This window comes from Rhinoderma darwinii, chromosome 9 (assembly GCF_050947455.1).
Source record: "Rhinoderma darwinii isolate aRhiDar2 chromosome 9, aRhiDar2.hap1, whole genome shotgun sequence".
NCBI classification, from domain to species: domain Eukaryota; kingdom Metazoa; phylum Chordata; class Amphibia; order Anura; family Rhinodermatidae; genus Rhinoderma; species Rhinoderma darwinii.
The window spans coordinates 10,530,069-10,555,972 of record NC_134695.1 but is presented as its reverse complement, the minus strand read 5'-3'; the positions used below and the strand labels follow the sequence as shown (position 1 = coordinate 10,555,972).

Below are 25,904 nucleotides of genomic sequence, written 5' to 3'. Positions count from 1 at the left end.
CGGTTCATGTTCACCACACTAATAATTATTTTATTTTTTTTAGAAGACAAACAAAAAAACGGGGGTGATTACGTGTAATCTGGGGTGATTACTGGTAATCTGGGGTAATTACGGTTAATCTGGGGTAATTACGGGTAATCTGGGGTAATTACGGGTAATCTGGGGTGATTACGGGTAATCTGGGGTAATTACGGACAATATTCGGATAATATCGGAACACTGGCGAGTAAGTATGTGGTGTATTTTACAGTATAATAAAGCACAAGATTTGTATAGTATCTCTCTCTCTCCTCTCACAGATCAACTACAGTGAGAGGAGGGAGGGAAAGAGCACAAATCTTGTGCTGTATTTTGAAAATATGGGACTATGGTCACTGTGATAGGTATATCACAGTGACCATCTGATCAGGGACCAATTATAACGGTCCCTGATCAGTTTACATTTACAGGCAGAATAGCTGCCTTTCAACTGACAGCGCATGCGTGCGCCATTTTTATTTTTTTTCCCCGGCGGTTGGGGGGAGGGGGGGCACGATCGGGGGCCTAACAAGTAGTTTTTTATCTTCTCTCACCAAACATTCATGGTGAGAGGAGATAAAAAGTTAGATTTCACTGCTGCACTAATTGTAACGGCGATCGCCGGTATTCGTTGAATACCGGCGATCGCCGGTTTGGGGACCGCAAACAACGGTCCCCAGACTGTGCTCCAAGCCCTCAGCTACCTCTGGTAGCTGAGGGCAGGGAGCTATCCCTCTGCACGGCGCTGCAATCTTAATTAGATTGTGTGCGCATGCGCGGGCGCCATTTTTTTTCTCTTCCCGGCAGCTGCGGGAGGAGAAGAGAAGGGGGGCCACGATCGCGGGCATCGGAGGCCCTTCAGGTTAGTTTTTTATCTCCTCTCACCAAACATTCATGGTGAGAGGAGATAAAAAAGTTAATTTTCCACCGCTGCGTTAATTGTAACGGCGGTCGCCAGTATTCGGCGGTCGCCAGTATCCGGTTTGGGGACCGCAAACAACGGTCCTCAGACTGTGCTCCAAGCCCTCAGCTACCTCCGGTAGCTGAGAGCAGGGAGCTATCTCTTTTCACGGCGCCGCAATTTTATTCTGATGCAGCGCCGTGAAAAGGCCTATGCATCAGAATAAAGCCCGTTAGTGGCCGCCGTGAAAAGGCGTATTGGCGGTCACTAACGGGTTAAATATTATTAATATCTTACTTGTATTGGGCTTTGTTCACACTAGCATTAATATACGTTTACCGCTCTTCCGTCAGAGGAAGAGAGCATCGATACGTTAAACGGAAAGCAACGGCTCCATTAGAATTACCATTGCTTTCAATGGTAATTCTTTTGTATCAGTTGCTTTCCGTTTGTCTCCGTTCGCTAGGTTTCCGTTCTTTTGAACGGAAATAAAAGTTCTGCAGACTGCACTTTAGTTTCCTTTAAAAAAACGGAAACTTAGCGAACGGAGACAAACGGAAAGCAACTGATACAAAAGAATTACCATTGAAAGCAATGGTAATTCTAATGGAACCGTTGCTTTCCGTTTAACGTATCGATCCTCTCTTCCTCTGACGGAAGAGCGGTAAACGTATATTAATGCTAGTGTGAAAGAAGACTTAGGGCCTGTTCACATCAGCGTTGGCTTTCTGTTCTGGGGTTCCGTCGGAGGTAACCCCGCAACAGAAAGTCAAACTGAAACCACAGCTTCTGTTTCCGTCACCATTAGCGCAGTCGACTGCGCTATTGATTCCGTCACAAAAACGGAAAACTGCCGGAATGGTGACGAACGGAAACCATTAGCAATGTTTCCGTCACCATTGATATCAATGGTGACTGAAACGGAAGCTGTGGTTTCAGTTTGACTTTCCGTTGCGGGGTTCACCCGACGGAAACCTCCCACGGAACCCCGGAACGGAAAGCCAACGCTGATGTGAACAGGCCCTAATCCTTCCCCATAAACCTGCCCCCGCTAATTAAAATAAATATATTATTAATGTATATAGCTCTGTATCCTGTATTCGTCAGGACAGCGGGACTGACTGATTCAGTGTCAGCGAGTCCTGCAGGATCGAGCTGTTACCGATCAATCTAAGTTCATAACTTAGATGTGATCGGTAATGGGCGACCTAATGGATTCAGGTCTCAGCGCTATATACAGCTGCTCTGCATACAGGATACAAAGCAGCTGTATCTCAAAAAGTGCAAATCATTTTCAATAAAAAGTAATTAAAACTTGCACCAATCGCATTAATAGATATCTTTATATATCATACTGACATGTCAGAAGTTTTCATCGTTGGGGGACTGAGCACTGAGGCCCCCACCGATCGCTAAAACGAAGCAGCAGAAGTGCTCGGGTGAGCGATGTGCCGCTTCATTTATGATCGACTTTCAGCCGAGTGAGCGGTGTACGGACTACTAGACTTTCTATTGAGCCCGTACACTGCTCCAAGGAAAGCCAAACAGAATTGAAGCGGCACACCGCTCACCCGAGCACTTCTGCTGCTTCGTTTTAGCGACTAGTGGGGGGTCTCAGTGTTCGGACCCCACTGATCAAAACTGACTTGTCAAAAGTTCTTAAAAAAGTTGTTACACTTTAAAGATAACCTTTCACCTGCCCACAGATTTGCATTTGAGTGCAGCATGTAATGGGGAGGGCTGTACAAACTCTGGGGCACTTTATATTTTTTTTCCTACCCTCTTTCCTTACTTAGATATCGGTGCTGTAATATTTGGCGCCCGATATTTAAATAACCCCATGAACTGACAATGGGGCAGTAATTGGCAAGGGGACGTGTAACATCGCTGTGACACTGCCCAATCCGCTACGGACAATGTCAACAGCAAGAGCTGGAGAGAGGAGATCATGTGCGCACGCACGCTCTCACTCTTCAGCTCTCGGCAGGCAAGTACAAGACTGTGATCTCAGGTGAGAAATCAGTCTTGTCGTCCTTGTCTGCCGAGAGCTAAAGAGTGAGAGCGTGCGTGCACGCACAGCTCCGATGCCATGGAACAGAAGAAGAAGAATTCACATTTTTCTTCTCCTCTTGTGTTTCTTAGTGGTGGCAGAGCTGCGCGTGCACGCGCTCTCTCTCCAGCTCTTGCTGTAACGCTGACCGTAGCTGATTAGACAGTGTCACAGAGATGTTACACGCCCCCTTGCCAATTACCTCCCCATTGACAGTTCATGGGGTTATTTAAATATCAGGCGCCAAATATTACAGCACTGAAATCTAAAGTGCCCCAGAGTTTGTGCAGCCCTCCCCATTACATGCTTAACTCAGCTGCACATGTATGGGGAGGTGAAAGGTTCTCTTTAAAAGAAAGGTGTTATAATTTTTTTATTTGATATGTTTTATTTTATGGGCCTAATTTTTCTAATTATTTTAATATGTTTCCGAAGGTAGCTATTTATTCATATGTTTGTACATCTGTGGGTGGGGGCAGCCTACTTTATTTTTATTTTTCATACTGCTAATTTTTGTTTTGCAGGTTCCGCTGGACCATTTGGACTACGTCGTAGATTCGTTGGACTACTTCGCTGATTTAAGCTTTATTTCTTTTTTTTTTCTTAATAAAATGGTTAAAGTGGATTGTGTGCAAGAGTTGTCATTTCAATAAAATAAATTTCTTTGTCTCTGTTTTTTTTTTTTAAATATCCTTTTTATTGTCAGTTTTCACATTTTCTTACAAACATTTCACGTAAAAGTTACATCATGAGTGCGCAGCACTCAGCTGTTATTGAATTAACTTTGAATTAAATTCAACATAACATAACATATAAACATATAAACATGGCATAAGTGTCGATATTCAAATGGATCGAAAACATGACTTCCCCCAACCCCGACACGACCTAGGTCATCAATGAGTGTCTACTTATCATTTATCACCCAACTAGTTCAAAGTTGCAACCCCCCTAAAGTGCCTGCCAAGAGCTGTGTGTAGTACCACTTTGTGTGCTGGAAAGGCTTAACAATTTCCGCTATTTCGGCTGCTGTACATTGCGATTCTATGAATATTTGCCACTTATCAAATAGATTCTTGGTTCCTGTTTCTTTCCGCCTTTCCACCTCCACCCTCTCAAGAACTAATAACTGTTTCAGCCGTGACACAATCAGTTCTAACCCCGGCGTGTCTGCCTCCAACCATTTACACAGCAGGCATCTCAAGGCTACCAGTAAAATCGTGTGCACCAGCACTGGAGGTGATCCCACTCCTCGAGCACCCTCTTCCTCCGGCGGCCGCGCCTGATGTAATAGTAGCGCTTGAGGTGTCATTGGGAGGTTCGCTTTCCAATGATCCACAATATATTTTTGTACCATCCCCCAAAATCGTTTCGTATGTACGCACCCCCACACTCCATGCCATAAATTCGTCAGAGGTGTATTGCATTTGGGACAGCACGTAATGCGGTCAGGGAAAGATTGTGAAGGCAAAATATTAAAGCCATATATAGCTGAATACATCAACTTAAAATAGGTTTCCCTCCAGCTCTCATTTATAACACTCTTCCGTACCATCTCCCAACCCCCCAGTATGATCTCTCCTATACCTGGATCTTGGGTCCACCGTTCCCAGTTTTTGAAACAAATCCTTGATTGCGGACAAACAAAACCATCTCTCAGTGCTCTATACAACCCTGAAATGGTCGCCCGCCCAGTTGTTGGACCTATGACCTCATCTAAAGTGTGCGAGGTAGCTTCCTTACTCAAATCCCTGAGCCTGGAGGTGCAGAATGCTCGTACCGGAAGTATTTGTAAAAAATTGACCCTACCTGCTATGGGTCTGAGTTTAGTGGTGATTTCCTCCCCAGTTAACCACCTCCTTTCCTCTATGTGCATAAGATCCCCTGCGTTGTCAATGCCTACCCTCCCCCATGAGACAAATCCGTCCCCCTTGCCTACTCCCGGTAAAAATTCCGGGTGTCCGCTCAATGGCATATATTTCGAAACCAGGTGAGGTAACCCAAACTGCTTACGTACCACTTTCCAAGCTAGGACTGTATCTCTCAATACAATGGAGGTTTTGAGACGGCACGGAAGAGAAGCAACTCTACAATGTAACAAAGCTTTCAGGTTCCAGGGTGAGGCATACTCCCCCTCCAGATCTAAGTTGGAATAATTACTCGTTTCGTGAAGCCAATCTACTACATGACGAAAGAGACAGGCCACGTTATAACCCCTGACATTCGGAAAGTTCACACCCCCTTCTTGTTTGCCCATCATGAGCTTGGTAAGTGCTATGCTAGGCCTTTTTCCTGCCCATATAAATTTAGTGAATGAGGCCGTCAGTTTAGAGACATCCACATGGTTCAATAAGAGAGGGATTGTTTGAAAGGGGTATAGCAATCTGGGGAAACTAACCATCTTAATCAGGTGGCACCTTCCCAGAAGGGACAACGGCAGTTGGCCCCATCTAGTGAGTTCCGCTTGTATTTTTTTAATTAACGGGGGATAATTTAGGCCATACAGGGTGTCCGGCACCCTCCCTATTCTGATACCCAGATAAGTAATGCAATGTTCAACCGGGGATATCCCACACCCCAAGGATTGCCAAAAGGTCTTAGGCAATGGCCTGCCCAACTCCAGCAGTTCGCTTTTAGCTAGATTGACTTTATATCCCGAGCATTGCCCAAATTCCTGCAAAAATGGAAAAACCGTCCTTAAATGCTCTTGAGGATTTGACATAAAAAGTATAACGTCATCAGCGAACAGGGCTAACTTCACTGCCCGAGACCCTACTTGAATGCCTCTGAACATATCCGATTCCTCCAGAAATCTAGCCATAGGTTCCAATGCGAGATAGAATAACAGGGGCGACAAGGGACAACCCTGTCGTGTTCCTTTATGTAATTGGAAGGGATCCGACAGGAACCCTGAGGAGTGGACACGTGCCTGCGGGTTATTGTAGACACCCTTCAGGAAGAACCAGAAGTCTCCCTGAACGTTCATTTTGTCCAGCACCATCCCCAGCCATTCCCATTGTATGTTATCAAAGGCTTTCTCTGCGTCTAATGCTAATAGTGCCGGCCTGGTACCTGGCTGGGGATCGTGCCTGACTGTTTCTAGCACCGTCAGCACTTTGCGTAAATTCGTCACTGCTGCCCTGCCCTTTACAAATCCTACTTGGGATTTTCCCACCAGTGTGGGTAGATACATAGCCAGCCGATTGGCCCAAATTTTTGTGAGCAATTTCTGATCTTGGTCTATCAGTGAAATGGGACGGTACGACCCCGGGTCAAGAGGATTCTTCCCCTTCTTGGGTAACACCTTTATATGCGCTACTTTGGCCTCTGCTGGTAAAGCACCCGTCCTTAGTAAAATATTATAGTATGCCACCAAGGTAGGGCTGATTTCTTCTCTCAGAGATTTAAAAAACTCTCCTGTGAATCCATCCGGACCCGGGGCCTTTCCGTTAGATAAGGTCTTAATGGCGCTCCGAACTTCCTCTAATGTAATCTCTGCGCTCAAGTGACCGTTCTGCTCCTGAGTGAGCCCTGGCAGCTTCACCTTCTCCAAAATTTCCCTCCCTTTTTGGAGATCTATGGGTGTTTCTGAGTAAAGGGCTTGGTAGTATTTACTTAATATGGTGTTGATTTTTTTTGGGTCTGAGGTAGAAGTTCCATTAGATTCGTTAAGTGTTGAAATGTGTGACGGTGCATACCTCCCCTTCGCTAATCGCGCTAATAATTTGCCCGCTTTATTGCCGAAACGCATTAGATCGGCATCAAATTGGGACCGGTAAATACTCTCTCTTTTGTCTAACCACTGATCAAACTGTCGCTTGGCTTCCCTCCATTTCTCCCCCAATGGCGGTGATGGAGAGTGTAGAAATGCTGTGTATGCACACCATAATCTGTCGCTCGCTGCCTTGTATCCTTCGGTCGTCTTACGTTTAAGATTAGACATAAATTGCATAACTTTCCCCCTTATTACCACTTTGGCTGTACGCCAATACAATGACGGTTCCGAACGATGCGATACATTATCCCCATCAAATTCCATCCACCACCCCTTAAGCTTCTGTATAAAGCCCTCATCCTTTGCCAGAAAGGCGGGAAACCTCCAGATAAAATCCGTTCCTCTAGCTACTGTGTCGGCCAAGGTAATGGTAACCGGGGCATGGTCCGAAATAACTAGATACTTCATTACCGCCTTAGTAATGGCAGCTGTCTGATTGCGAGTGTCCATTACTAAGAAGAGGCTTAGTGTTAGCCAGTAATAAGGCTAGCACTAACCCCTATTATTACCCCGATACGCACCGCCACCAGGAGTACCGGGAAGAGCTGGGTACGATCCAGTACCCGACCGTCTGAAGAGAAGGGCGGGTACTCGGGTGGCCGCAGGGTGGTAATATCAGGCTGGGAATGGCCAAAAACCATGGCCCTTCCCACCCTGGTAATGCTAGGCTGCTGCTGCTTTATTGTATCTGGCTGGTTATGAAAAATGGAGGGGATCTCACGTAATTTTTTTTTTATTATTTATTTTTTTAAAAGACGTGGGGTTCCGCTATTTTTCACAACCAGCCAGATACAATAAAGCAGCTGCAGCCTTGCATCACCAGCGTGGGAAGGGCCACCTTTTTTTATCCCTTCCGAGCCTGATAATACCAGCCTGTGGCCGCCCTGCTGCCTTACCGTCGTTTCAGATGGTCGGGTACTGGATCGTACTCCCCTCGCGGCAGAGAGAACCGGGGTAATAATAGGGGTTAGTGATAGCCTTTTTACTGGCTAACACTAAGCCCCTTCTTAGTTTTGGACGCTCTCAATCAGACAGCAGCCATTACTAAGACCATAATAAAGTATTAAAAAAAACAGACATAGGAAGAACTTTTATTGAAATCTAAACTCCCCCATGCAACCCTCTTTCACCATTTTTTTTTTTTTTTTTTAAAGTAGATCATCGGAGTAGTCCAAACGCTCTAGCGGAACCTACCAAAAAAAAAGCAGTATAAAAATTTAAAAAACTTAAATTTGCCACAATAGTCACTCGATATAACTATACTGTAATCACTTATATGGTCTGCAGATATCTTGTGTATAAGTGGCATCTACCTCTATAAGGTCACTATATGGTGGTAATATTGGTCTATATATAGTGTGATTTATTCACTAACAGTATGGTGGGTTTTTTCTGACACTATGTTGTAGTAATATGTGATCATGGTTTGGTAGTTTTATTCAGTAACCGTATGGAGGTATTATTCAGTAACAGTATGGAGGTATTATTCAGTAACAGTATGGGGGTATTGTTCAGTAACAGTATAAATGTATTATTCAGTAACAGTATGGGGGTATTATTCAGTAACTATGGCGGTATGATTCAGTAACAGTATGGCGGTATTATTCAGTAACAGTATGGGGTATTTGTTATGGCAGGAAGGAGGTGAAGGGAACAAGTGAGCCCTAATCTACCCACCGCCCTGTCCCTGCCTACTTGCAACGACCCGCCCTAGGCGACGGGGTACAACTTGGCGGCGGTCCCTACGCTGACTAAGTGCAAGGGGATACAAACAGGGAACAAGCAAGGGAAGGGGCAGTAGCCCACGGAACACCGTGAGGAAACGTAGTGGTGAACGAGCCAGTCAGGATCAGGATGTAGTGGAGTATACAAACGCAGAGCAGGAAGCAAGCCAGGGGCAGAGCGAAGCAGGATAAGCGGGAACTGAAGCAAGGCAGAAGCACAGCAGAAAGAGGCTGGAGCAAGGCAGCAGTGGGGCCAGGAATCCAAGAAGAATCACAAGCAATGAGGAAGAGAAAACGGCAGGTATAAATGGACAGGGGGCGGAGCTAACTCCGACTGACCAGGCCGCGATAGGCTCTCCCACTCCTGAGCCTGCCACCCTGATTGGTGGGAGCCGGTGTCAGTCTAAGAGGTCTGGCCTCAGGTGTCGACTGATTAATCCTGGGAGTATCCACAGATGTAGTGCCTGGCAGACCCTTTACAGTACTCCCCCTTTTATGAGGGGCTACCGGACCCTTACTAAGAGGACCCGGTTTAGTGGGGAAGAGAAGGTGGAACCTCCTGACCAATACACCAGCGTGAACATCTCGAGCAGGTACCCAAGTCCTCTCCGGCCCGTATCCTCTCCAATGGACCAGGTACTGGAGGGAGCCCTGGATCATCCTACTGTCCACAATCTTGGCCACCTCGAATTCCACCCCCTCAGGGGTGAGAACGGGAACAGGAGGTTTCCTCGAGGGGGACCAGGACGGGGAGCAGCGTTTAAGGAGGGAGGCATGAAAGACGTCGTGTAAGCGAAAGGATGGGGGCAGCTCCAGACGGAAGGATACAGGGTTGAGGACTTCAATGACCTTATAAGGCCCAATAAATCGGGGAGCAAACTTCCTGGACGGGACCTTAAGGCGCAAGTTCCTAGACGACAACTACACCAGATCCCCGACGACAAACCGGGGGTTAGCAGAACGTCTTCTATCAGCCTGAATCTTTTGTACGCTCTGGGACGCCTCTAGGTTCTTCTGAACCTGGGCCCAGACTGTGCACAGTTCCCGATGAACGTCCTCTACCTCGGGATTATTGGAACAACCAGGAGAAACGGAGGAGAACCTTGGATTAAACCCAAAATTACAGAAAAAAGGGGAGACCCCTGACGAGTTACTGACCCGGTTATTCAGAGAAAATTCGGCGAGGGGAGTGAGGTTTTAGACAGAAGTAAAGTCTGCAACTCTCCCGGAAGGAGAGAAAAGTCTTACGGTCCCCTGAGAACCGGTCAGGTAACTTGAGGTCGGGTTCTAGAGGTGAGCTGAGGGGTACTACTATGGCAGCGTCAGACTGGTTGACCCTCTGAGCCAGGGCCTGGACCTGTAGGGAGAGGCCCTGCATCTGCTGGGTCAGGGTCTCAAGGGGGTCCATGATAGCGTCAGCGTAGGAGAAATGGTAGACTAGGTATGGGCTTGTGATTATGTTATGGCAGGAAGGAGGTGAAGGGAACAAGTGAGCCCTAATCTACCCACCGCCCTGTCCCTGCCTACTTGCAACGACCCGCCCTAGGCGACGGGGTACAACTTGGCGGCGGTCCCTACGCTGACTAAGTGCAAGGGGATACAAACAGGGAACAAGCAAGGGAAGGGGCAGTAGCCCACGGAACACCGTGAGGAAACGGAGTGGTGAACGAGCCAGTCAGGATCAGGATGTAGTGGAGTATACAAACGCAGAGCACGGAGCAGGAAGCAAGCCAGGGGCAGAGCGAAGCAGGATAAGCGGGAACTGAAGCAAGGCAGAAGCAGGCTGGAGCAAGGCAGCAGTGGGGCCAGGAATCCAAGAAGAATCACAAGCAATGAGGAAGAGAAAACGACAGGTATAAATGGACAGGGGGCGGAGCTAACTCCGACTGACCAGGCCGCGATAGGCTCTCCCACTCCTGAGCCTGCCACCCTGATTGGTGGGAGCCGGTGTCAGTCTAAGAGGTCTGGCCTCAGGTGTCGACTGATTAATCCTGTGAGTATCTACAGACGTAGTGCCTGGCAGATCCTTTACAGTATTATTCAGTAACAGTATGGGGGTATTATTCACTAACAGTATGGGGTATTATTCAGTAACAGTATGGAGGTATTATTCAGTAAGAGTATGGAGGTATTATTCAGTAACAGTATGGGGGCATTATTCAGTAACAGTATGGGGGTATTATTCAGTAACAGTATAAAGGTATTATTCAGTAACAGTATGGGGGTATTCTTCAGTAGCAGTATGGAGGTATTATTCAGTATCAGTATGGGGGTATTATTCAGTAAGAGTATGGAGGTATTATTCAGTAACAGTATGGAGGTATTATTCAGTAACAGTATGGGGGTATTATTCAGTAACAGTATGGAGGTATTATTCAGTAACAGTATGGAGGTATTATTCAGTAACAGTATGGCGGTATTATTCAGTAACAGTATGGGGGTATTATTCAGTAACAGTATGGGGGTATTATTCAGTAACAGTATGGGGGTATTATTCAGTAACAGTATGGGGGTATTATTCAGTAACAGTATGGAGGTATTATTCAGTATCAGTATGGGGGTATTATTCAGTAACAGTATGGGGGTATTATTCAGTAACTGTATGGCGGTATTATTCAGTAACAGTATGGAGGTATTATTCAGTAACAGTATGTGGTATTATTCAGTAACAGTACGGGGGTATTATTCAGTAACTGTATGGGATATTATTCAGTAACAGTATAAAAGGTATTATTCAGTAACAGTATGGGGGTATTTTTCAGTAGCAGTATGGAGGTATTATTCAGTAGCAGTATGGAGGTATTATCAGTATGGGGGTATTATTCAGTAACAGTATGGAGGTATTATTCAGTAACAGTATGGGGGTATTATTCAGTAACTGTATGGCGGTATTATTCAGTAACAGTATGGAGGTATTATTCAGTAACTGTATGTGGTATTATTCAGTAACAGTACGGGGGTATTATTCAGTAACAGTATAAAGGTATTATTCAGTAATAGTACTGGGGTATTATTCAGTAACAATATGGGGGTATTATTTGTAATGTTGGTCTTACAATCTATGTACATTACTGTGGTGGGGGCTGTGGGGAATTGTGAGTGTGGCAGCAGATGATCAGGCTAAGAGACAGTCTGCAGAGTGGCATGTGATGTACTTTGACATGTAGGTGATACTTACGAGTGGTATGTGGGCCCATAACTTGTGTACAGCCCAGGGCCTAAGATCATATTAATCCACCACTTGCATCAAGTCAGCACAGGCAGACCACAACAATACAGCAGGTAGAGCAAAGAAACCAGCCCCGGATGTGCCGCTTCAAAACAGCGCTAAGCACGATCCGTCCTGGACTGGCCTGAATGTAATTGCAGAGAGTGACGCCACAAATGAGACTGGCTGCCGAGGAGAGATATGGGGCCGTGCAGACTGTACTATTTGCACTGCACTGATTGGCAGTAAGAATAAGTCTTTAAATATTTTCCATACTTCAAACAGCACTTTAGGCTATGTTCACACAGAGTTTTTTGCAGGAGGAAAATTCTGCCTCAAAATTCTGTTTGGGATTTTGAGGCAGATTTTGTCTTTCCTGCATGTCGTTTGCCGCGATTTTTTAGCTCGCGGCGATTGAGTGCTACGGGCAAAAAACTCTGCGAAATACCCTTTCTCTGCCTCCCATTGATGTAAATAGGTGGTCAGAGGCGTAAACGCGCGAAGATAGGGCATGTCCCTTCTTTCTCGGGAGGCATTTTCGGACTGTTTTTGACGAGTTTTGCGGAGCGGTTTCCGCGCCCAAAAACTCGTCAAAATACTCCGTGTAAAGAGGGCCTAACAAATAAACATCAAATATTTTCCTATTTAAAAAATGTATATATTGCGTGTTTGATGTGTAAAGCTAGGAATGAGAAAACTCCGATAGATTGGGGGGTGGGGGGGGCGCCTTTTTATAGTTCGCCGCAGACGGGCTAGGTTCACCCCTGGTTAGCAAGTAGTATAATGTATACATGTGTCTGTCTTACTTATGGAGAGACTGTGACTGACAGTTTTGGGGGTACTTTGGTTGTCTCTGTTAAGGTATGTTCACACAATGAGAGGCATTTACGTGTGAAAAGACAGACTGTTAACAGCTGCCTTGTTTCACACGTAAATGCTCCTCCTCGCATTTTGCGAGCCGTCTGAGACGCTCGTAAATCTTGAGCTGTGCTTCATTGAGTTCAATGAAGAACAGCTCAAATTACGTGGCAAAGAAGTGTCCTGCACTTCTTTGCCGAGGCAGTCCATTTACGCGTCGTCGTTTAACAGCTGTCAAACGACGACGCGTAAATTACAGGTCGTCGGCACAGTACGTCGGCAAACCCATTCAAATGAATGGGCAGATGTTTGCCGACGTATTGTAGCCCTATTTTCAGACGTAAAACGAGGCATAATACGCCTCGTTTACGCCTGAAAATAGGTCGTGTGAACCCAGCCTAAGATGGCACTGGTATGGAAGTAATTCCGGCTATCCGTGATTAACATATGGTGGAATGTGGTTGGCACTGTTATGTGGAAAATGTCAGATGTTAGAAAAAGGTATTTGAAAGAATTTCCACATTATTGTATTACATCATCACAATTTGAGTTCTACAAGATAAAGAATAAGAGCTCTTTCAGCTTGCTCGTGACGTCACGTTTTCTGAATGAAGAGTGTATGGGCGGGGTTTTATGATTGATCGGAACTCAGGCCAATTAAAGCTAGAAGCGATGACATCCTCCAATCCCCATAGTAGAAGCTTCCAGAATTCACCAGCCAATTCACAATACACAACTCGACCAATAGATCGCAATCATTCAGAGGGGAGGGTTTTAATGATGCCTGGCAACTCCTGCAAAGGATAGAGAGGGGAGCGGCCTTTTGATTGACATAGAAGTTGTCCAATCCACAGCGTGCATTTAAAGACATCCACGAATGGTGTGGCACTGACTGGGCAGGCTTTGAACTGTCATCTTTTAGTAGGTTCGAGAAGACGCGTGGAGAGGCCGGAATACAGTGCAGCTATGGAGACGGTGAGAGGGCTCGGGGTATGAACAGGTTTAATCGGTTGAATCTTTACGTCGTTATATCAGGGGGAAGAGGAGGGGCTGTACCGTGCCTGGTTACTGTGTGTATTAGAGCGGAAGACTGGCAGTAGTGACTGGCCTGTTACATGAGGCAGGTTTATTAACTTTACTTGCAGTTTCCTGTGCTGGCCTGCACTTTACATGGACGAGCCTCTGCGTACGTAGTGGTGATGGCTGTATTGGTCAAATGTTGATACCACCGATGAAGGACGTGGCATTGAGCTGGTATTTGCTCAGTGTGGTGACGCATGGGGCAGTTTCAGAGTCTTGATCTGGTCATAGAGGCCCATTTACATAGAGATGAGTAAGGCAACGTTCACACTGTTTTTGTCCTCCGTTTAATGTATATGCTAAATATGGACATGATGGATGCCTGTGGCTCCTGCACACGTAGCGTAGTTGCTGCGGATTTGAAGTCAGGATTAGCTGACTGAAAATCTGCTGTGTATTGGGGCATGTTCACACGTGGCGGAATTGCTGCGGACAGTCCGCACTGGAAATCCGCAGCAGACCGTTTGTCCTTTTGGCTTCCACACCTTTTTAGGTATCTTCGTGCAGACGTTGCGGACCGTAGGCTGCGGTGCGGAATTTGGTGTCCGCAGCATGCACTAGCTGTTGTGGACTTGATGTGTAATTTCTCCATTGACTTCAATGGAGTTGCAAAATTCCGCAATGAAATCCGCAAATGTTATGTGCGTTGCGGATTGCTTTCAGGAACAGGATGTTTAATCATTCTGGCTGGACCTATGTATTTCGAGGTCTGTAGCCAGACTGAGATGGAATGTTTTAAAATCGAGCAGGATGTTCACCTAAATACGCAACGGCTAATCCGCAGCAATTTACTTCACATTTTAGGCAAAGGCGCAACGGAATCTGCAACGCAGATTATGTGCGGCATTGATGCGGACAATGTCTTCAGAATTCTGCCACGACTGCTGCTACTGTAAGGGCATGTTCAAAGTGTCTGAGATTATAAAAAATCTCATCCACATCCTGGAGAAATTGATCTGTGGATTTTTTTAATAGTTCCTTATTTTGTTCTGGACTTTCCACTTTGAGTTTAACGGGGAAGTGAAATTCCGCAACAAATATCAAGTTTTGCGATGTGTTTTTTTTTTTTTGCTGTGGTAAAGCTGCAATTTCGCAGCAAAATGTACAAGTAAAAACAAAAATTACTGCACCTGGCGTTTCCATAGCGACACATCACTCCTCCCCTGTCTGGCCTCAATGATGATGTTTCATCCCATGTGACCTCTGCAGCCAATCACTTTCTGCAACAGGCACATGGGAGAAAATGTCTTCCCAGTAGGCCGGCAGCACGGACACCAGCCCTGGAGGGAGTTATGTATCGCTACGGGAGACCAACCAGAGGGTGGTACAGAATTATTTTTACTTTGGTATCCATTACCCTGAGGTTAATATGGTTTGTGTTTAATGGATGCCTTTCTTTTTTAAAAGGATACCACAAGATGCATTAGCACAATACACGCCCAGTTGGTAAAAACACAATACACGCCCAGTTGGTAAAAACACAATACACGCCCAGTTGGTAAAAACACAATACACGCCCAGTTGTCCATTGAAAAGCTAATTTGCATAAATATAAAATTGCTCATAACTTGGGCAAAAATGATAGTTTTTAAAAAAAAAACAAAAAAAAACTTTACTGTTATCTACATTGCAGCGCCCATCACATGCAATAGGAGATAGGGATTTGATGATCTGGTGACAGAGCCTCTTTAACCTCCTAACATTATATCCCAAGCTGCGCTCGGGCTGCAGGAAAAGGTCCTTACAATACGGTTCGGGCAGTGTATCTGTAGTGGCAGTTTCTACCCTAAATGCTCCGGCTAGAACAGGCTGGAGACGTGGTTTTGGTCTGGTTTTAAATCTAAGAGCTAGAGCAGGTTGAGGTGGGTGCTGCATTTACTGTACTTGCAGCTTTCACTTCAGCCTAATGTAGATGAGTGGGGCAGCGGGAGACGTGCACTCTGAAGGGAGAGGCGAGGGTAACATGGAATTTTGTTTGATATCACCTCCCCCTTCTCCCCTTATTTATCAGAGAGCATACTTACTCCCTTATTACATATGGGTTTGTCTTTTTATTTACTCCATGACCCGGCCATTTTGGGAGGGTTTTTCCAATTTTGAGTTGACTTTTATGGGGTTAAAATGACTACACTAATACTACTATAATTTAAATGTCGCCAGGGCTGAAACCCCATTCTTTATCCTTTAGGATCACGTTAGTGATTTAAAATGATTGTCCGGTTTATGTATAATATTTACAAGTGCATTGGAATTGGGAAAATAGCCAACTTACTAAAATAGTCATTAAAAGTTCTGCGCTGTTTATTCACCCTGGCAAGCCACGACCCCTTTCAAGCAAAGCCTTCTCCACCTGACAGCAATGCTGCTCTAAAAATGGCAGGAAATGTATCGGCAACTTCTAATGAAACACACTGCACCTGCGCTAGTTACCTAGACATCCAGGACCTGCGCAAGCGCAGCGTCCACGTGAAAAATCCTTTCTGATGTTTTCCGCAGGCCTGTCCGCAGTATACAGGCTCTCCATAAAATGGTATTTGTAGAAAAGCTACAGGGAATCTTCATTGTCCTATAGCTTCTTATAATGGAAGTATATCAGTTCTCCAAAGGGTCTTTGGCACTTTATCCACGAAGCTCCCATATAAGGCCTCATGCACACGACCGTAAAAACTCCCGTTATTACGGGTCGTAATTACGACCCGTAATAACGGGCTTATAGACTTCTATTGGCGACGGGTGCCTTCCCGTTTTCTCACGGGAAGGTGCCCGTGCCGTTGAAAAAGATAGAACATGTCCTATTTCAGGCCGTAATAACGGCACGGACAGTCCATAGAAGTCTATGGAGCTCTCGTAATGACAGGTGGCTACATGTGTGCACCCGTCATTACGGCAGCGTTGCTAAGCGACGTCAGTAAATAGTCACTGTCCAGGGAGCTGAAAGAGTTAACTGATCGGCATTAACTCTTTCAGCACCCTGGACAGTGACTACTGATCAGTATAAACCTGTAAAAAATAACCATAAAAGACGTTCATACTTACCGAGAACTTCCTGCTTCCTCCAGTCCGGTCTCCCGCCCGTTGCCTTGGTGACGCGTCCCTCTCGACATCCGGCCCGAGGTCCTGGATGACGTTTCAGGCCATGTGACCGCTGCAGCCAATCACAGGTCAATCACAGGCTGCAGCGGTCACATGGACTGCCGCATCATCCAGGGAGGTCGGGCTGGATGTGAAGAGAGGGACGCGTCACCAAGACAACGGCCGGGTATGTATGAATTTCTTTTACTTTTTTTACGGAAAGGGCTGTCCCTTCTCTCTATCCTGCACTGATAGAGAGAGAAGGGGCTGCCCATTAGTGCAGTGCTATTTTGCCGTCAAAAACGTGCCCGTAAATACGGGTGGAATACGGGTGACACCGGACCCATATTTACGGGCACGGGTTCGTAAATACTGGTGCAAAACGGGTCGAATATGTGTGACACTGGACCCATATTTACGGCAGTATTTACGGGTGGGAAAAAATACGGTCGTGTGCATGAGGCCTAACTAAGCACCAAAATGTACGTTTTTGGAATTGAATACTCTGAGAAGTCTTGAACTGTGGCGGCAGGACTGTGCACGCTCTGGAGCCTGTCCATATAGGCTATGATAATCCTTAAGCTCCTATGTATGCAGTTTATATAAAGGTAAGTTATAGAATATATATGCCTTTTTTAAACTTTTATTTTTTCCCCTCCGTCGTAACTAAACTGCTTCCTGGCTAATCTTGGCCTAAGTGATAAAATTATACCGTAGCCTATGCTTGAGATAATTACCTTGCAGCTCACGAATTCTATGGATCGCGATACAAAAGAAAATGGTTACAACTGTGCCGTCTTTCTCTATCCAACCCACGCTGCCCTGAGTGAGTCAGAGCGGGGGTGGTATGGTTAGAGGGTTTCTAGAACATGAGGGGTTAAGTGATGGTTTGCAAACTATAGCAGGGAAGTCTGTCATCTGCGTGGTACCGTAACAGGGCTGTCCAAATATTTACACGTTACATATGAACAGTACATGGCTTCAGGCCAAATACTTTGTATGTTGGAGACTGGGGGGAAAAATGAAGAATATTAGCTGGAGATATCAAGATCCAGAATGATAATTGTTCAGGGAACCAGGGATGGTATTACACCGTTGGATGTCATGTGAAGATATTGCTTTAGGTACCGGTGAACAGGAGGCTGACCATTTTCTACATAAGTAGTTCATTCGGCTCGGACTCCACAGCAACACGGAGTCACGTACAATTAGCAGTAAAATTTTGGCATTACCGTAACACCTGGTCGACTGTTTCCTGAGATTGACGTTTTTTTTTTTTTTGCAGTGGTAACCAGGTTTCTTTCAACTCTATATTCTCTCTATCTAAGGCCTCATTTACACGAGCGTAATATACGCGCGTGCGACGCGCGTGCTTTTCACGCGTGTCGTACGCACCTATATTACTCTATGGGGCAGTTTAGACGATGCGTGAATTTTGCGCAGCGTGAGTGCGTTGCGTAAAACTCACGACATGTTCTATAATCGTGCGTTTTTCACGCAACACGCACCCATTGAAGTCAATGGGTGCGTGAAAACAACGCATGCCACACGGACGCTACTGCGTTGCATGCGCGAAAATCACGCAAGAGCTGTCAAAAGGATGAATGTAAACAGAAAAGCACCACGTGCTTTTCTGTTTACAAACATCCAAACGGAGTGTCAAATTAGAGATGAGCGCACCGAACTTCACCGGGTTCGGCCGAACTCGTTTTGACCGAACCCGGCAAAAAATGTTCGGGTACGCGACGTCAGGAGACAGTCACTGCCCACGGTGCTGAAAGACTTAAACTGGTTCAGCACCGTGGACAGTGACTTTCGATATACATATACGTGTAAAAAAAAACAGAAGTTCGGCCTTACCGATAAGTCCCAGCTCCTTCCTCCAGTCCGACCTCCCGGGATGACAATTCAGGCCAAGTGACAGCTGCAGCCAATCACAGGCCAAGCACAGGCTGCAGCGGTCTCATGGACTGCCGCGTCATCCTGGGAGGTGGGGCCGGATGACAAGAGAGGGACGCGTCACCAAGGCAACGGCCGGGAGACCGGACTGGAGGAAGCAGGAAGTTCTTGGTAAGTATGAACGTCTTTTTTTTATTCACAGGTTGGTGTATATTGTGATCGGCATTCACTGTCGAGGGTGCTGAAAGAGTTACTGCCGATCAGTTAGCTCTTTCAGCACCTTGGACAGTGACGGGCGTCGACTAGCCTCATCTCTATGATGGCGGCTGCGCGAAAATCACGCAGCCGCGCATCATACACGGATGACACACGGAGCTGTCAAATGCCTTTTGCGCGCGCAAAACGCAGCGTTTTTTGCGCGCGCAAAACGCACACGCTCGTGTAAATCCGGCCTAATGCTGATAAAGATTTCACAAGTAAACCGAAAATAAAAGCTTATTGTGCTATTTACATTTCTTCGTTACTCTTTTTGTTAGGCTAATGAATTAAAAGAGAAGGGCAACAAAGCGCTTTCAACTGGGGATTTGGATGAAGCCGTGCGATGCTACACAGAAGCCATCAAACTAGACCCCAAAAACCATGTGCTGTATAGCAATCGCTCCGCAGCCTATGCCAAAAAGAGGGACTTCTCCAAAGCGTTAGAAGATGGCTGCAAAACTGTTGAGCTGAAGTCTGACTGGGGAAAGGTAGAACCATATTGGATTATAAAAAATGAAATGGATTAAGTTGATGTAGCGGAAATCTGCTGCAAGATTTGGGAAGACAGATTATTTTTGTGTAGGCTGTATCACTCAGTGGGGTGGTAGAAGTCTATGGAATGGCATGGGGCTCAGTGGATCACTATGCCAAATAGGACAAAATAGTACTTGTGTTTTTGAGATACCAGCGATAAAATAGTGGGGAATTGTTATTCGTAGTAGTTCTTCAATACATAGTTTCTGCCAGAGTGCCCACAAGAAGTTGAAATGGATCCTGTCCGCAAACTATTGGCTGCTGATCAGAAGTCTGCAAATGGGATGCGCAAAGAAGACCGATGTATAAAAGTTTATCTGCTGACCTGGAGTTTACATTCCCCCTTTTTAGTTGCCCTTTACGTAAAAATCAGGCTTCAAATATGGAGGTGGACATTAGAGATATTAACAGCACTAGACCCTCGGGTAACATGGTTCATTAACAGCACTAGACCCTCGGGTAACATGGTTCATGCTGACATCAGATTTACACTACTTGCTTTTGACAAGTGGCAGTAAATAGTTATTATAAACCTAGATTTTATTTCCTATTCCTGGCTGTCGTGCATGCTCCATGATGTACTCTGCAGATGTAACGTCACCTTGCATGATTATAAGGGCTTATTTAGACGAACGTGATATACGTCCGTGAAAATCATGCGCGTCGCACGGACCTATGTTGGTCTATGGGGCCGTGCAGACTGTCCATGAGTTTCGCGCAGTGTGTCCGCTGCGTAAAACTCACGACATGTTTTATATTTCTGCGTTTCTCGCACATCACGCACCTATTGAAGTCAATGGGTGTGTGAAAATCATGCGCAGCACACGGAAGCACTTCCGTGTGACGAGCGCGATTCGAGCAACAGCAGTAAAAAGTATGAATGAAAACAGAAAAGCACCACGTTCTTTTCTGTTTACAAACAGTGTCATAATGATGGCCGCTGAGCGAAGATCACGCAGCCACGCATCATATGTGATGACTCACGGAGCTGTTAAGTGCCTTTTGCGCGCGCAAAACGCTGCGTTTTTTGCGCGCACAAAAGGCACATGCTCGTGTAAATCCAGCCTAAGATTGGTTAGAAAAGTTCTTTCTGCCTAGATAGAACCGGTTTAATGACCACCTGTTTAATGTCCTTCTCTTGTATAGGGATACTCGCGTAAAGCTGCAGCCTTGGAATTTCTTAATCGATTTGAAGAAGCCAAGAAAACCTATGAGGAGGGTCTAAGACATGAGCCAACAAATGGACAGCTTAAAGAGGGGCTGCAGAATATGGAAGCAAGGCTAGCGGGTACAAATTTAGTTCAAATTTAGTTCAAATTGAGCTGTAAAGAGCATCTCTCTCGTCTTATTTTTGGGGGTTTTTTTTCATTATTTTTTTTTCATACTCCACAGAGAGAAGGTTTATGAATCCCTTCAACTCCCCTAACTTATTCCAGAAATTAGAGTCTGACCCTCGTACACGAGCCCTCCTTAGTGACCCTAGCTACAAAGAACTTATAGAACAACTGAAAAACAAACCATCTGATCTTGGCACGTGAGTACTGAGCAACTGAAGAGGTTAATTTGCAAGCTCCATAGGTGTATTATGTATATTTAACTTCAATGTGGGAGTGTCTTTCACTTGTGTACTAATCCATGTAAGTACAGTTGTATAACTAGAAAAATAAGATGTATATAGGGAAAAAAAAACGCTGCCACATTCATTGCAGTGACCCCTTACTGACCTTTGAGGTAAATGTATGTCCTAGTGGGTGGGGGAGTGTGGAGCAGGCTCACTGAGTGTCCGCTGTATATTACACTCGCACTAATGGCTGCGGTCAATAGCAAACATAGCATCTAAAAACATTAGGGGCCCACCCTTGTTACTCCAAGGCCCCCAGGTCTGCCCTCTGGTTGCGACACAGGATGAGAATTCTCGTCCCGAGTGGCGAATACTTGGCGCATTAGGGCGAGCATTCTTGTCCTGTGTGACAGCCGTCTGTGCACGCGATCGAGAGCGGGGCACCGGCTGTAATACACAGCCACTGCCCCGCTCTCTCTGCCATTAACCCCTTAATGACCAGCCTATTTTAGACCTTGATGACCAAGCCATTTTTTACGTTTTTCCATCGTCTCATTCAAAGAGCTATAGCCTTTTCATTTTTTCGTCGACATAGCTGTATTAGGTCGTCTTTTTTGCGGGACAAGTTGTAATTTTTAATAGCACCATTTTGGGGTGCATAGAATTTATTGATTCACTTTTTTTTTTGGGGGGGGGGGAATAGAAAAAAAGCAGCAATTTCGCCACACTTTTTTTTTTGCGTCCTAAATTTTCGCAATTTACCGGGTGGTATAAATAACACTATTTTTATTCAGCAGGTTGTTGGGATTGCAATGATACCAAATTTGTATAGTTTTTGTATGTTTTACTACTTTTACACAATGAAAACACTTTTTTTGAATTTATTTTTTCTGCATTTTTGCCAAAATAATAATTTATTGAAATTAAATGATGTATTGGTACCAAAAAAATGGTACCTACATAAAGTACAACGCGTCCCGCAAAAAACAGTGTCATACAACTACGTCGTACAAAAAATAAGAGTTATGAGCTTCGGGATGCAAAGAGGGAAATATAAAAAAATTGTTCTGTCCTCAAGGCCAAAATTGGCTGTGTCCTTAAAGGAACAGTGTCATCACAAATTAATTTTTCATATGTTAAAGATGTTAGTGCTTTATTAAAAACGTTTATATTTATTTGTGTGTTTTTGTTTTACTTTTTCTTATTTTTACACTTTTTCTTCCCTATGGGGGCTGCCATTTTTTGTTCCATTTCTGTATGTGTCGATTAACGACACATACAGACATGGAATACGGCAGCCACAGTCCCATAGGGACTGCGAACGGCTCCCGTCCCATCCACTTCTGTGTACGCCGTCTGTGTGGGAACTGCGCATGCGCCGCTCCCACACAGTCCAATTTGAAATTGGCGCCGTCCGGCGCCATTTTCCCGTGGACCGGAAGTCGCGGCCGGACAGGAAGATTACTACTTCCGGTCGCGGCTTCCGGACTTGTGCACTTGGGGCAGCAGACGGAGCGGACGGGCCGGAGGGAGCCGCGGCGGCAGGAGCAGGTAAGAGATTTCAATGTATGTTCGTGTTTGTGTACGTTTACTACTGTATGTTAACCTTCTACACTGTGTGTTAGCTCAAAAAATGGCGACACACAGTGTAGGAGGTTAGACCGTTCAAACCCCTCGTTTATCCCGGCACTAGCCAGGATAAAGGAGGGGGGGATGCTGAGAGCTCACTAGAGCGAGGGCTTTTTACCCAATTTTGCAATGCTGCAATTTTGGGAATAGCTCCATCTAGTGACCAGCAATGGGAAATATTATAAATTAGAATCTAATTTATAATATTTCCTGACTCGTGAAAAAAATAAAAAAAATTTGAACAATGTTTAATCACCTACACACTAAATGTTTAATTAAAAAAAAAACAAACATGTTTTTCTGGCAACACATTCCCTTTAAGGGGTTAAGCCCTGCCAGAGGTAAAAATCACAATACACTGCAACTGCAATACATAAGTATGGAGTAAAAAGTGCTCAAAGTTGTATGCACCACTAAAAACTACAGCTCGCCGCACAAAAGAAACACGCCCTCACAGCGCTCAATCAACGGAAAAATAAAAAAGGTATGGGTCTCGGAATATAGGGACACAAACAGTTTTGTTTTTTTTTCTCCTCTTTTGAAAGTAGTAAATCCATAAAAAAAACAAAAACACCATATAAGTTTGGTATCTCTGTAATCTTATTGATGCGCAGAATAAAGTTAACATTTTTTTACCGCATAGTCAACAGTGAAGGAATCGGTGTTTGTGTTTTTGTTTTCCGCCTCGTAACGTGTTTTTTTTTTTTTTTTTTTTTTGCAGTACAGTAAATGGTGTTGCTAAAAATTACCACTCCTCCTGCCCCAAAAAAACCACACGCCCTCATATGGCTATTTGCTGGCATGTATGTAATGCCACATAAAATTTGTGTTCCCTCTTTATAACAACTGACGGGGGTAGAGTTGCCAGACTACTGATGATCGTCTGATCGCCATGATATCCTCTTCAGAAAAAAAAGGGGTTGTCTTCAAAAGAGTATTTCTTTAACGAAGGCGACTTATGTTTTTTTGAAGAATACCAATCCTAAATACATGGTCCCAACCAACACAAGTGTGTCTTGACTTTTAGGCACATCCTAGCCGCTGATGTCCCATGCAGCTATGGCATATAGATCATCTACAGTCCTAACTTTAATGGTAGTCCACACTGTATAGCACCCTGCTAAAAAAGAGATGGGGCTGTCACCGACACACTCCTGAGGCGAAATTACCAGAACTTGACCACAAAAAGCGCTAAACACTGCGTTCAAAGTGACCACTGGGAACTGAATTCAGGATGCTTCCTTCCTGCCTTCAGGCCATTGCCATTAAAAGCTGCAATGATTTCAGATACCTACAACTCTTAAATGCAGAAGAGGAGAATCCTCGGAGGACATGATAGGTGCCCTCCCATCATTCCTCTGTATGCCAGCAGCCATTTGATCACTTACATCTGATTATGTCAACTTTTAATCATTACCATTATAAAAAGGGTTAAATTAGGGCTGGGCGATTTTGCTAAAAAAAAAAATTCTAGATTTTTTCTTTTTTTTTTCTTTCAGCACTAATGGGCGATTTTTGATTTTGAATCTCGTGTTTTTTTTTTTTTTTGTTTTTTTTTCTTTTCTGTTAAACAGTAATAACGAGAGATTCTTTAATTTATTTTCTTTATATAAAAAACGTAACCTGTATTGCTCTAATAATTGCACAATTTTTAACCTCTGCAAATACTTTTTTTTAAAATCAGAAATACAAAATAGGAAAAAATGTATATCTAATTGATTCCCCGGCAGGGCACAAGTTAACGGAATTTATAATCAATTATGCGCTGCATGCCCTAACGCTGCCCGTCAGCACCTCAGCCGGTCTCCAACATTTCAGGCGAGAGCAGTCTGAATTGCAGCAGGGTCAGGCAGATTGCGCCGAGCAGGCACTCTGGGGAGAGATTACGTTAGTGTCTGAAGTGTGAGCAAGACCCTGTGCAGTAACTGTCCCACGATGGTTTTTAAATAAATGACATGAAGACCGGATTCATACGACCATGAAAAACGGTTTGTGTGTCAGCCAGATTTCCCTGCCCAACCACGGTACATGTGAATTGTACTCCTGGCATCGTTCATTTAGGCTACAGTAATACGACTGTGGAAAAAAAAGGCCATTAAAAAACTAACCAACTGTTCGGTTTTTCATGGCCGTTTTGCATCAGTGTCTCCAAATTCTTATCCATTTCCAGTCCGTCTGTTTGTTTTTAATGGCCTTTTGTCATCCATTTGCCATCTCTTTTTCATGGCCGTTAAAAAAACCTGATGGATTTAAAGAGACAGGGCACTTATAAACTGGTGACCATCTCCTACCTAAACTAATCTGATAGGTGCTGTAATGTAGATAACATTAGTTTTTATTTTGAAAAACTAATTTTTGAGCAAGTTATGAGAATTTATGCTAATTAGTTCTTAATAACCAAGTGGGCGTTGTAAAGAGAAGTGTTTGACGCTGACCAATCAGCGTTATACACTTCTCTTCATTCCAGCCCAGCTTGTTTCACTGCACAGCGTGATCTCGCGAGATCACACACTGACGTCCTTCACCGGAGCGATGGAAGAGCCAACAGACATCGCCTCCAGCCGCTACAGGACGTTTAGCCGAATCTCTAGCGGCTGGAGGTGATGTCTATTCAGGCTTCCGTGGCGCCGATTTAAGAACCTGTGTGAGGAAGTCCTGTCACAGCGTGATCTCGCGAGATCACTCTGTACAGTGAAACAAGCTGGGCATAAATGAAGAGAAGTGTATGATGCTGATTGGTCAGCGTCATACACTTCTCTTTACAACGGCCACTTGGTAAAGTAAAAAACGCCCACTTGGTCATTAAGCACTAATTAGCATAAATCTAATTGTTCATTACTTGCTAAAAAAAAATTATAATTTTTCAATATAAAAACCGCTTATCTACATTCTAGCAACTATCAGATTAGGTAGGAGATAGGGCACTTATAAACTTTTTTTTTTTTTTTTGTCCCCATCCCCTGAAAACACCACAGTGCCCATGTAGATAGTGCCTACACTGTGCCACCACCCCTCCATGTAGTTCCCCCTCGTAGATTGCACCACCGCCCGCCCCCCCGCCTTGTAGGTCGCATCACCCTCCCCCACTCTATATATGGACAGGCGTCAGGGACTTCCACTAGGAGCAGAATCCCTGGCCTGAGTTTGCCGGCACCTTGGCTGGTGATTTGGCTCCTAGTGGGAGCTACAGTGGTGCTATTTTTCTTAAGGGGTGGTGGTGCCATCTGCAAGGGGGTGGTATTTACAGCGGGTGGTGGTATATACTAGGAGTCCTTTCTTCCCCGTGGAACTGCTGTTCTGTACTGAAAAAATAAAAATACCGTAACAGCAGTTCCAT

General features: G+C 44.9%; 1 protein-coding gene and 1 long non-coding RNA gene across 3 annotated transcripts in view; both read left to right on the top strand.

Moving 5' to 3' along the window:
* LOC142660255 (uncharacterized) overlaps nucleotides 1–3,594 on the top strand; it is a 67,479-nt gene extending 63,885 nt beyond the window's left edge. The window contains exon 2 of the long non-coding RNA XR_012850440.1: nucleotides 3,494–3,594. This is a non-coding gene — a long non-coding RNA (uncharacterized LOC142660255). The remainder of the gene's footprint in view (nucleotides 1–3,493) is intronic.
* Nucleotides 3,595–13,400: 9,806 nt separating this feature from the next.
* The window catches only part of STIP1 (stress induced phosphoprotein 1), a 45,402-nt gene continuing 32,898 nt past the window's right edge, over nucleotides 13,401–25,904 (top strand). The window contains exons 1-4 of one of the 2 annotated variants that reach the window (XM_075837244.1): nucleotides 13,401–13,509; nucleotides 19,122–19,331; nucleotides 20,524–20,665; nucleotides 20,770–20,911. In XM_075837244.1, coding sequence (XP_075693359.1) covers nucleotides 13,501–13,509; nucleotides 19,122–19,331; nucleotides 20,524–20,665; nucleotides 20,770–20,911 — 503 coding nt within the window. In that variant the 5' untranslated portion in view covers nucleotides 13,401–13,500. Of the gene's footprint in view, nucleotides 13,525–19,121; nucleotides 19,332–20,523; nucleotides 20,666–20,769; nucleotides 20,912–25,904 lie in introns of both variants that reach the window. The other variant, XM_075837245.1, reaches the window with a different exon arrangement.